The sequence below is a fragment of the Indicator indicator genome, chromosome 25, assembly GCF_027791375.1.
Source record: "Indicator indicator isolate 239-I01 chromosome 25, UM_Iind_1.1, whole genome shotgun sequence".
Classification (NCBI taxonomy): domain Eukaryota; kingdom Metazoa; phylum Chordata; class Aves; order Piciformes; family Indicatoridae; genus Indicator; species Indicator indicator.
The window spans coordinates 372,375-385,856 of record NC_072034.1 but is presented as its reverse complement, the minus strand read 5'-3'; the positions used below and the strand labels follow the sequence as shown (position 1 = coordinate 385,856).

General features: G+C 40.5%; 1 protein-coding gene across 1 annotated transcript in view; it reads right to left on the bottom strand.

Annotated features, from left to right (window-relative positions):
* Nucleotides 1-13,482, bottom strand: part of LRBA (LPS responsive beige-like anchor protein) — a 352,375-nt gene that overhangs the window by 4,069 nt on the left and 334,824 nt on the right. Inside the window, exons 53-54 of the mRNA XM_054392204.1 lie at nt 7,060-7,161; nt 5,638-5,852 (exon numbers count right to left, since the gene is read on the bottom strand). Coding sequence (XP_054248179.1) covers nt 5,638-5,852; nt 7,060-7,161 — 317 coding nt within the window. The remainder of the gene's footprint in view (nt 1-5,637; nt 5,853-7,059; nt 7,162-13,482) is intronic.

The following is a 13,482-nucleotide window of genomic DNA, read 5'->3' as shown; positions in this document are numbered from 1 at the left end:
AACACAAAAATGTGGTCAAGATTAAAATGTTTATCCAGACTGCTGACAAGCCTAGAGACCAAAACAGGCAATGTAGGTAAGATGCTGCTTTGTGAGCAGCAATAATCATAGAATCACAGAACGGTCTGGGTTGGAATGGACCTCAAAGGTCATCTAGTTTCAACTCCCTTGCCACAGGCAGGGACACCTCTTACTAGCCCATCTTGCTCAAGGCCCTGTCCAACCTGGCTTTCAACACTTCCAGGCTTGGAGCCTCCACAGCTTCTCTGGGAAGCCTGTTCCTGTTCCTCATCACCCTCAGTTTTTCCTAATTGAAGTCAGATATGCTGCACATCTGTATTTTTGTGTTGCTCTATCACTATCATGCCAAATACAGCCTTTAAGAATTAGATGATGTACAGCACTTACATTAAGCTCGAGTTTCCCCATTATAAATTGTTTACTGCAACAGCTCCCAAGCAATCAGAACGAATCACACTGCTGAAATTTTACTTCACACACAAACTTTAAAATGAATGTAACTGAGATACAAAACACATACTGTAAGCAACATATTGCAACAGTGAAAAAAAAAAACGATAAACTTCTTCCAGCTGTGCCTCCAAAGGAGATGACAACACCTACACCTACATTTAGACACGACAAAGCAGGACATGTGGAGGTTTGTTCCACCCATATCTAAGCATGGAATACTGAGTAGAAACCAAGGTTAGAGTTGAGTATTCTGAGCTGACATTTATCCCCTCAAAAAAAACATAAATTGATTCTGTGATTGTTTCTATCAGCCTACAAAAATAAGTTAAGCACCTACCAAAGCGTGGCTCCAAGGAGCTTGAGAAGTCATCTAGAGCCCTTCTTAGACAAGCAGACTGACTCAATAGGAAAAGGAAAAGAAAACAAAATGACGCAAGGCTGAAAATGATCCAGAACTTACACAGGCTGAGCAGATGACCATCAGATCTGAGACACCACAACCATTTATTAAAAAGACTCTTCATTAGCAGCAGACATCAATAGGGGGTGGTTTTCTTCTCTACAGCGAGGGAAGCCTCCTAAGGGTATTTTCCAATTGCAGTAAGGCCGTGACAAATAATTATTTGCTGCACTTAAAAAATTCAGCTGATGAAAATCCATTAACCTTACGGTCAAGGTTCACTTGAGTTTTATATCTGAGGCTTTTACTGAAGAAATGCTATATTAAAAGGCAAATTAAAGCCATTAATCTTTAACTCTTCCCCTACCTGCAACATGCAGTGGGGTTTGTGAACTTTGATTGAGTAAAGTATGGGCTTTGAACCCTTACTAATACCTATGCAACTCTACTAAGTCATTGGCTTGTCATGAAGACAAGATGTTGATTTATTTCTTTTTGTTGTTTATTACTGAATTGTCCCAGCCCCTTACCTACATATATGTATGTGTGCACACATATGAGGGCAGGAATGGAAGAAAAAGAGCACCCTGTCACCATTTCAGTTTCATGACATGCCCTGCAAGATTTAACAAAGGAAAGGATGCTTTTACTTCCAAGTACTCCAAGTGGTATAGAAGATGACATGAATCAGTTTTATTGTTCTGCTTTTCCCCAGTGCAGCTGAGCTGCGACTCTGCTGGGTATGAAACTGAAACAACTCTGCAACTAATCTTTTCACAATGTGAGCTCCAGCCTCTCAAATAATCCCCAAAGCACAGGATTTCAGCAATGTTCTAAAGGCTTGTATTTCCTTGGAAAGCCTCAAACCTTTGCACAAATCCCTTTTTAACATCTCAGCTTTGGGAGAGGCAGTGCTTTGTAGAAAGGCAGAGCTGACACGGTGACAGCCCTGGCTTACAGCAGCAGGAGCCTTGTGGGCACTTCCACATTTCAAAACAGACTCAGGAAAGGAAAATAAATTGGTTCCTCTGGGTAAAACAGCACACAGTCTTTGTTTAGGGTAAAATAACTTTACTTCTCAGAACAGGCAGGCTATTTAGAGTGAAGTTATTCATTAAGATATCTAAACATTACATGGTAGATGTAGTGCGATATGGCCAAGCTCCATTGAGCAATACAGTATTTAAAACAAAAACAGGTGGAGGGCACTGATTAGACTCTGAATTTCCCCAGGCAACTGCAATTTCTCTCACAGTTTTGCAGCACAAGAAAGAAAAGCAGAATGCTGTTCCAAATAGTACTATTGAAAACTGTGGGGTTTTCTCAATAACAGCTGGAAATATTGGTCCATAAGAACAGTGGAAAACAGAAACTGGAATGGTACATGACAGATTCGGCATCATAGAATCATTAAGGTTGGAAAAGACATTTAAGTTCATTGAGTCCAACTGTAGCCAACTGCCATGACCACTACACCATATCCTGAAGTGCCACAACTACAGCTTCTTGAATACCTCCAGAGATGGTGACTCCACCACCTCCCTGGGCAGCCTGTTCCAGTGCCTGACCACTCTTTCAGGAAAGACATTTTTCCTAATCTCCAACCTAAACCTCCGCTGGCACAACTTAACTCCATTTCTTCTCATCCTATCTCTGGTTACTTGGGAGAAGAGACCAACACCAGCCTCACTACAACCTCCTCTCAGGATGTTCTAGAGAGCAGGAAGATCTCCCCTCAGCCTTCTCTTCTCCAGACTGAACAACCCCAGTTCCCTCAGCCACTCCTTGTATAAGATGCCCTCCAAACCCCACACTAGCCTCACTGCTCTTCTCTGGACACCCTCCAGGACCTCAACATCTTTCATTCAATGTCCTTCAACGTCTGCATTCAGGCTACCTGAATTATCTGAAGTGATGGTCTCTGTGCCATGAATTGTGGTCTGAGAGGCACAGAATCACAGAATGGTTTGGGTTAGAAGGGACCTTAAAGACCATCTAGTTCCAACTGCCATGGGCAGGCACACCTCCCACCAGCCCAGGCTGCTCAAGGCCCCATCCAGCCTGGCCTTGAACACCTCCAGTGAAGTACTACCTGTGCCACATCTCTCTTGGAAGTGACACATCTCCTTGGCAAACATCCCCACTGCCTCTGTGGAAGCTATCCTTGGTGGAAGGAGCTGCATCCCACTGTGACAATGTGCCCAAAGCCACCCCACGGACAGCAGCTCACCCAGAGCTGGGGCTTCTCTCCCCCTCATCCTCCTGACACCCACAGTGGTGATACCCTCTGCCAAGCTGGACTCCTGTGCCCCATGCTCCAGCCCCAGCACTTCTTCCCCGTCAGCTGGAACTCAACATTTACGACCACAGGAAAATTAAACCTAGAATTTTATAGACATTTACAACCTTTTCCTTCATTTGTAACCTTCTCAGGCAAAAAAGCCCAACAAAAAGTGTTTGTCAGCACAGCCCATGGGTAGGAACTATTAATTTTAAACGCTCCTACTTTAATCATGCAGTTGCCACTTGCCTTCTACCATGATATAGTGCAGAAGCACTGGGAAAGACACTGTAGGTTGTTTAAGCACAAAGCCCAACTGGGGCCACTGGGAGAGAAAGAAAACAAAAGAAACAAAATCAACCCCCAAGCCCTGTACATATGTAATTCTGGCCCACGGAGAGCAGAACCTCCATTGCCTCTAGCAACATTCCTAAAGCTGTGGGTACTGACTGAAACACTACAGAAATTGTTTTAGCCAGCAAGGGATTTCTAGATATTTTACAGATTTGCTGGTCTAGCTGACAACATAATCACAACTCAAAGTGACAGATTATCAACACTGTGATTGTAAAAACAGAAAACACTCTGATGGGTACTTGCTTTATGGAAAGAACTGGGATGAAGGGTAGGCTGAAAATCTCGAACGCAAGGACAGCCAAAGGTATAATTTCAGAGAATTGAAGAAGGATTAAAAATTGAAGCAAGGCTCTGGAATGTAATTGGGAGACTGGCTTGGGACAGCAATACACACATTCCTGTGTCAATTCCCAGGCTCCAAGCCCACACTTGTGGCTGCCACAGCAGCACACGCCTGCTCACCTCGCAGGCAGTGCTCCCACTATGGAAAAGAAACCTACGCAGAGTTGTTTGTGCATACTCCACTACCAATATACTCGACACTCTGAAAACAGAGGTGCTGGGTTAATAAAGCATAGTACATGACAGGAGTTTTAGAAGGTCTGAAGTGGGACACACTAAACTACACAGGAGACTTCAATGGTAATGGAGCATTCCCTGTTCTGTGCGAGTAATGAAGTGGAAACAACAAAGATAAAATTTCATACAAATATACTGACACAGGCTTCCATCTTCAGACAATATCAATAGAGTCAAGAGAAGTGGTGGAAATTTAAACATGCTCACCATTTTGCACAACATCTGAAAGAATTTCAGTAATTCTGTAAAGCAGACATGAGGGCAAAGAGGCATTTTCCCCCTGAAACATCTAATCCAAATGAAAGAAGAACTTTTGAGAGTTTTCCACTTAAGAGAACATTGGAAATCCCAGCAGCTGAGTTGCTGGGCTCCGAAAGCCAGCTTGGAGGTATAGTACTGCTACATGTTACAACAATAAAGTTTTCTCTGGCTGAGGTTAAATAGTTAAACAGCTTTTTATGTAAGAAACTCTTCTTTACTGTGACGGTGACCAAGAATTGACAAAGGTTGTACAGAGAGGCTGCAGAATCTCCATCCTTGGAAATACTTGAGAGCTGTCTGGAGTTGGTCCTGGACAACTGGTTTGAGATGGCCCTGCTTGAGCAGGGGGATTGGACCAAATGAGTTTCAGAGGTCCCTTACAGTCTCAACTGTTCTGTGATTCTGTGCCTCTCAGACCACAACTCATGGCACAGAGATCATCACTTCAGATAATTCAGGCAGCCTGAATGCAGACCCAGCGATGTCATCATGCTTCATCTCTCTGCTGCACTCTCCAACTTAATAGCTGCTTTGGTAATGCTTCATTTTTTTTTCTCTTCCCTTCCTTTTTTTTTTTTCTCCTCACTCAAGGAAAAAGTGGGAATATTTTTAATTGAAGGAAAAGTATTCTTTTAACACTTCTGCTTCAGTGCAGTGCTGTTGGCAGGTTCTGCTCTGCTTCAGAGGTACTATTTCATGGGAACTGTCAAAGACCTGCATTCTGTATTATAAAATGATTTCCACAGAGCCACAAGCTTAAAATGCCTCCTGCATAGTTTTGGACTTGCTCCATGTCTCTTGCAACTAAAGATGTAGTACCTAGCTGCCTGCCCAGAAACCACCAAAGGGCTAAAGAGCTGAAACACAGACATATGCCTATAAACTTCCTGCAGCTCAGCACGACACATGCTATCTCAAGGCAAGATGAAGGAATGCAGATGGCAAAAAAGGGAAAGCCAAGATGCACACCAGCATGTCCAGTGAGCTCCTGCCTTCAGACTCAAAAGTAAAGAGGTAGGCTAGCTTCTCCTGGGCAGTTATGGTTGCATTCTTCAACTGAAGGAAGTGCCTTACTTTGTGGTGAACAGAGTTATTTTCAAATTAAACCTAGCACTACTAGGAGTACCTGGTCCCCTTAACTACATTTTGGTTTTAGAATGCTGCTATTACCAGGTATTTCTGTGGCCTGGCTGTAGAGAGTCCCCACACCACTCCAGCACTGATAGCAGCGATAGATAGCTGATACCGGAACCTGCAGATCTTAGCACACACAGAGTACGCTCACCTTTATCTTGTCATTTGTTTCCATACTGGCTTGAAGTCTCCCATTCACACTGAACACACAAAAGAGGCCATTCTCATAATATATGACACAGTGTCCTTCTCTTGAAGCTTGAATAAGTTTGGGTCTCAGGCAGTTTTTGGGACCTGCTAATGTTTCAGGACCTTCTAGCGTCCTCAGTAGATCTCCATTCATAGAATGTATGAGACATGGTCCCTCTAGTGAGACAGAATAAAATCTCTAGTTATTGATTTTCCTGCTCATTTAAACACATCATCTGTCAAAGAATTAATAATGACTTCTACTTAGGCAATCACTATTATAACACTTTATAATGATTTTCACCAGGTTTAAGTGGATACTTGTGACTTTAAGGGTCCCAGAGAGTAAAATGAAGAGCTTATCCCTTAAAGCTTTGTACTAAGGTATTTTAGAGCACCTATCAAAACTAGTTAGAGACTTGGCAGAATTTCTTTGGTGGATTTTCTTTTAAAACTCAAGTAGTTATTTCTGAGAGCACAAAAATAACTGTACTGAAACCTAAAGTGAGATTTACAAAATACAAAGACACACACAGTGTGTAATGAATTTACGTACCTAGGTACCCTAAAAGTGTGTATTAGTAAGATTTTAACCCATACATGACCCACTAAATTCTTTCTTTTCAATGTATTTAGACAAACACCTGCATGTGTTCGTGTACATGAACCAGAAATGCACACAGGTGAGTATACTGAGTACACCCAACTGTGGAAAGGAGACTCAAAGTAGGTACTTTGCAAATACTACAACAGGAAGGTCCTAATGCTAAGAAATTTTAAATTTAAAATTAACCATGAACCAGCAAATAGGAAAATGATAAACAAAATCCATGAATCAACATCATTCTTTATAATTTGCCTGCCAAAAGCAGGTCTTTGAGGACCCTTATGGTTCATACGCTTAAGGTTAAAGAGGCTGAACAGGCTTAAGGTCAAAGAGCCTGAACAGAATTACTAGAAATTTGAGCTGGGAGTTTCCATATGTCCTTCCTCAGATAAGCAAGACACCACATTCTCTTTCTCCTGAAACTAGTGTTTGCTTCCCTTCCTGAGAAGTTATTCATAACAGATATTATTCAGAATCCTGGCAGTCAGGAGCTGTATCCAACTGTATGCTACACACAAATATACACTTGATAAACCAACAGAAATTAATCAGTAGGCTAGAACAGGGAAACTGATGTGGTTGCCTCCTCTTTGAAATGTTTGAATAATCCTCAGCTTTCGTGTGTTTAAAAAGAGGTTTCAAAATCCAAAGCAACTATAAAAAGGTTAGAAATAAAACCACCATAAAGTTAATAAATTCTGCCACCTGAGACTATCTTCCTCTCTGCATCAGGATTATAGCTTCACCAACAGAAAGAGATGCCCATAGCTCCCTTACCTTTTGAACCACTTATGACCAGGCCAAGCTCAGCACAAATGGCAGCACATGTGATCTCATAGTCATGTCCTGTCAAAATAGCTCGAGGAGTTGCAAAATCACCTGCAATGAAAACACAATCAAAGCAACCCTTGGTTACAATCCAGTTCTAAAAGCACTGCTTTCCATCACTGCAGCCCCTGCAGTTTCCTTGCTCTTGGAGTTCATATTCCTTACAAGTCTCTTCTAATGCTACTGTTTGCATGTGGCTGTCCTGTACTCACATTCACACAGTGCAGCACCATTATGCCACAGGATCTCAGCCTGCACCTCTGCTCACAGGTGGTAATAGAAAAGTCAGCTCTGGAGTGAAACCAAGCAGTTGGGGCACACAGTTTTGAGGTTTCCTCTGCAGGGACACAGGTGTCACTACAATGGGTACTGAGCAGGGACACTTACAGTGCCTAAAGATGAAGTAAAACACCCAGTGACTGATTTTATTTTAACCTTATGACAGTGTTGAAACCTCACCCTGAGTTTCCTGTCAGATGTGGGGCTTGGACCATAATCAGTGTGAATTCCAGATGAGTTTATAAAATCAACACACTCAAACCCATCTCCTGTCTGACATTTCCATTTAATTTAATTTTTTTTAGATTCTCTTTGTACAAAATCAAGCCTATATGAATACCATCAAGAAAAAGAGATTGTACAACTGGCAAATTTAAAGAGAAAAAAAAATTAATTCTACAGGTCAGGAGGCAGAAAGGGCAAGCAAATGCTAGAGAGCTCTTTAAGTAGCTTTAGAAATTCACTCTCAGGTAATTTTCTGGATCCCTCTCTAGCATTTCACAGGAATCACAGTGATGGTGTTGGCTGGTTTTGTTTGTTTGGGTGTTTTGTTTGATTGGGGGTTTTTATGTTGTTTGGTTTTTGGTTTTGTATTACCATATCATTAGTTCATTACCTTTTTACAAATCTGCTTTACTCTGCAGTTACTGTCATAATCTATAGATTCCAGCCACAACCCCCTGAAAAGAAGATCTGTTTGTTCTCAGATCCATACACACCCCCTCACTACATACGAGTGCATACACAGTCACACACACACGCATGGATGGAGCTTTGAATCTGAAAGTGCTCTGGAGCAGCTTGCTGAATTCTCCCTGATCTCTTCATAAATACTCGTTAAAAGCCATTGCTTTTGCTTCCTAGCCTGTTTGGCAAAACCCGCTCAAACTCAGGAAGTATGGCAGACAGCTCAGAAGCAAAGGAAAAGCTCCCAACAAATTAGAAGCATAAGGGGAGACTTAATGACCTCTAGGTACTGCTCAGGTCGCTGAGCCTAGGAACATTCTCAAACCTTTTAGAGAAAGTTTGCTCTGTTCAGCCTTCCTCACCTAAGCATGGGGCAGTCCATTTACGAGGTTCACCAACGCACTTTGTGTGGAAAAGCCACGAATGTGCAGTTTTAGGGGAAAGGTAACAGCAACCCTGACACTCATTAGCCAGTAACAATTTAATTTTGTGGACCCAGTTCTGTCTCCCTGTTGTCCCCAAGCCATAAGAAAAAGAGGCAGCTTCCTGCACTTAAAGCTCTTGTTAGTTTGTTTCCTTTCAAAATGAGCTGCCTAGAAGGAGCGAAATCCTAGAACTCTGATTTTATTGCTTTATTTTGCTTTCAGAGATTGCATTTTACACACACTTGCACAGATCAGCAAGGAGTTAATCTAATTACACATTGCAAATATTTATGAAGCTTTTGGAATCAGGGAAGTTTTTAATGTTCAGCATTGTCCTGAAGATAATGAGGATAAGGGATCAGAAGGGCTTATAAGAAGCAACGGCTGAATGAATTATTAGGAGGTGCAGATAAATAAGATAGCAAATAAAACAGCAGAAAAATAAACAGCAAACTTAGTGCTTACAGCAACTACATTACTGTGAGCTTTACCTGCTGCCAGTAGCTATATACATTAAAACGTAGGAGATAAGATTCTTACAAACAAGAAGCACTTACAAACAAGAAACTGAGCACACAAATTTGTCACAGTCCACAGAACAGTGAAATGACAAAAGTAACCCTCTAAGTCTTTTAATTTAAGAGTTTGGACTTGACTTCAAACATAAAATTGTGAATTTACAGGTGGCTGGATGAGTGTTTCATAAATGATACCAACTGCTTACTAAGTTCCATTTGTCGCAAAGGAACACTTTCATGTAACAAATAGAGGAAATCTGAATGGTATCTTTAAAGAAACTAGGACCTGAACAAATACTGTAAAAGAGGGAGTCCTGTGAAAAGTCAGGCTGGCTCCTTTGATAAGAATGTCAAGTACTTAGGGGTTTCCAAGCCTCTGATTTTCCAAATAACAGGGTCAACTTAAAAGCTGGTGGTAGAGCAGAACAGATTTCTCAAACTGCTTTTAACTGTTATTGCTTCAGAAGATTGTCATGGTTTTCAATAATGCAAAGGGAACATTTTGGTTTGTCGCTGGTTTAAGGGGCACCACTTCACACTTCTCTACATTGTTTTAGGGGAACCGGCTTGCAGACCTTTTGAAAAGCTGGGGAAGTGACTTCAAAGGGAAGAGAGTCTTTGTCTGCTAAGCAGGTTTACGACCACTGATGCAAACCCTAACCAAGGACTGAAAAGAATACTCAGCGCATCTTTATGGAGATCCTTAAGGAAGACGAACAAGTCGAATGTAAAGATAATTCAGATCCTAGCACTAACAGCCAAGACACAACAGGTTTCCATGTTTTTCTCAGCCTATAATATCCTCAGTCTACACCACTGCTGGATTGCTACTTGAAGTTGAATGCTGTAAGACTCTTCATGCTACACCCAGGCTGCGACAAATGCTGTCAACGACACATTTAAGTCACCGGAGGTGTACGTGGAGTTACTTTTCAATAATGAACATATTTTACCTTTGTAGCAACCATTCAAATTATTTCAAAGGAACTCTCCAGTGTTTCAATAAATAATTCCTGCAAAGCTCTTTTCCCATAGAAAAGATCATAAAATACCACTCTTCCTAAAGTGCCTAAAGTACATTTTACATCATAAAATCCAAGCTTCAGAAGATAAAAAAAGAGCAGATGAAATCATGTCAGCTTATGGCAATCTTTCAGGGGGAAAATGTGAGGCATTTGGAAATGATGGTTGAAAAGGAACTGTGGGATTACAGCAAAGACAAAACTTTTTTCCAGTTTAATAACATCCAGAAGAAGATATGGCCTGCTGGGTAACAAGAAATTGGTTTGGTTTGCTAGGTCTTTCTCTGCTGCTTTTTCAGCTTCAGTGATGTTACAAACTAAAATGCGACAGTTTCAATCCATCAACGGAATCCCTAAAGTAGCAGCTTTCTGTACTGCCAGCACTGAGCTGTAAGAGCTGTGCCTCCGATTTATTACTTATTTGTTTATTGATTATTATTCATATATGTGTTTATTAATAAATGTATTTATTATTGTTCAGTAGGGACTTAAAGAAAAATATCTCCCTAAAGCCAACCAACCAAACAAACAAAAAAAAACAAAAAAACCCCAACAACAACAAAAACCCCCTAGAAACGGAGTGGAAAAACTCACTTCAGAATGAAATATGAGATACTCTTCCTATTCCTTCTGAGATAATATTATGCCACACATTCAAACATGAAATATTTTAGCATGCTTCATTTCATGTCTTATGGTGAGATGACAGTTAATTACGATAAGTCACAGACAGCCAAACAGTCAATTCTCAATTATTATCCTGATTGCAGAGGCTGCAGGGCACTTTCAAATGGCAAATTAATTATGTGATTTTATGTCAATATAAATCCAAATTAAATGAAGCATCAGTTAACCTAACTATCTCTGTACTTACTTCTTGAGAAAGTAAATGATGGAGGTACTTTCTCAGAAGGATTTATCAACACAACCACATTCAAGATGTAAGAAAAGTCTTCTAAAAATCATTTGACAAGTTTCACAGTTTTGAAGTTGCTTCATGTGATAAAAACTGGGGAAGCCAATAACAAGGTTTGAAATCAATTTGAGAAGCACCAATATATTTCCAGAACATCCAACATCTGGGCAAGAGACTTTGCAGCAGAATGTCAGGAAATCCAGGGAACTAATTTGCTGCTGGGCTTCTATGATGACTATACAGCAAGTTTCAGAGTTTAATTGCATCCAAGTGATGCCTGTATGACAGAAACTCTGTGTATTAGCATGATTTCTGGATCACACCAGTGGCAGCCCACTGGCTGAGAGCTGGTTTCACTAGTGCCAGAGGGCCAGCTCTGGGATGGATATGAGGTCTTACTGAAGCGATGCTACACAACACTGCAGAAGTATTCAGCTGGAACAATCTTTGCAAATATGCATTTGTATGAAATTATGTCAGCTTTTCATATTAGACAGCAATGTCATTGTTGTCCTGATCTTAAATGAAATTCCAACAGCATTTGCTCTCCTTCCTTCAAACCACCTCCCATCTGCCAGACACTCTTACAACAAAAAGTACAATCTTACGGTCTTGTTTGTCTTGTTTTTGCAAGCAACACTCAGCCATGCACTTTGTGACAAAGGAAAGGTACCTTTGAACAACACAGCATTCTACTCTGAAGCAAAACCCAAAATCATGAACCACACAAAATGCTATAGAGCTGCTACATTTGTTCAGTAAAGAAAAGATAATTAGATTTATCTTGGAGAACTCATTTCAGCAAACATAATCCAGGCAAGGCTTACTGTATTCCTTCCCACAGTCATGCTGTGCAACAAGTGACTCCATTTATTCAGTACTAAGAGGAGATCTTCCATGCACGTCGTGTCAAGAGAACAGGTTCACTAAGTTTCCAAAATAAACAGAGCAAAGAAAAAGATTTAAAAGGCCTGCATGAACTGGATATTGCCATTTAGATTTCAAAAGCCAATAATCCCCAGACTCTTTAATTCCTACACCATGTGCAACAGGAAGCTTTCTGGAATGAGTTCACTCTTACTGGGGATTCATCTGCTGCAAGTCCTGGAAGTCATTCAGCAGGACTCCACCCCTGAACACAGACCTTTTTGAAGCCCCTGGAAAGTATCTGCAGGTGAATAGCCAGGGTCAAGCCTACACTAATATTTTAATATTTGCACCATCCCAACTTCATAAACTGCTACTTAAATACCAGCTTTGAAGTTTTAAAGCACTGTCATTTTTGGTTGAGAATGTTCTAAACCAGCTTTATGAAGGGGCCTTTTTGGGGGGTTTGTTGTTTATGCTAAAAAATAATCTATTTGCTCCATATTTCTTTCTTGTGCTTGGTAGTTATAACTATTCCATTACCTAGTAAATCCAAGAAAACAAACTGACTAAGTACAACTGAAAAGGCAAAGAATAAACCAAAACAGCAACCAACCAAAAAAGCCCCAAACCAAAAACCCCAACAGAGCCATTGTTTCAATCAGAAACAGCACCTATGGTGGAACTGGAAGTTAAAGACTATTATTTCATACTTTGGTCAGAAAATGATCCAAGATGAGAGGTTTCATATGAGCTCACCTTGGCAGGTTTTTTCCCATTATAATACTATATTCAGTTGTTGTTGTTGCTTAATATAAGAAAAATGCAAAGCAATTCTGTTCTATAAGAGCCCTTGTATAAAAGTTTGAGCTTTAGCTGTTTGATTGCTTTTGTAAAGTTAATTTCAAACCAGTGAAGCCAGTAGTGTACTGCACGGATGCTTCCCACCTTCAAGTACTGATATGACTGGCAACACTGATGGCAAATTCAGAGCATGTTGTGTCTCACCTGTCTTTTTCAAAGTCACTGTTTTTAAGGAGACACCTTTTCAGTGAAGCAGGCCATGATTCTAACTACAAATAGTATTCTTGCACTCTGTGGAGTAACGCTTATCACTGTGGTGCTAGTGTTAAAAGAATTTAGATAGAGAAACACAAAATAATGTCCTATCCCCCAGTCAGGATCATCATACTGACCAAATAATTTTTATAATGTTTAAGTTGGTAATTTTATTCTAGACTATAAATTATGATCTCCTCTGCATTACTCTTATCTCACATGGTATAGGCTTTGAACTGAACAGTTAATTTTCCAGCAACCAAACAAGGTAAATAAATGTGATATATTAGGACATCATCCCACCACTATGCATATGGTGCACATTAAGCTTGTAGTCATTTACCATATGAATATAATTCCTTTTACCACATCAACTATTAGTCACAAGCTGTAAATATAGTGTTGTTTTTCCTGGAACTCAAAGGTCTGCATTACATCATGAAGCACTAAATATCCTTATCCTTCTGGAGAATTTCAGGCCTACAGTTCTAGCGACACTTGAAGCTGGATACTGCCAAAAAAGCAGCATCCAAACTCTGTTGCCTTTGGACTTGCTCTACAATGCTACTTGCAATTACTTAGACTGACAAATACTGAAA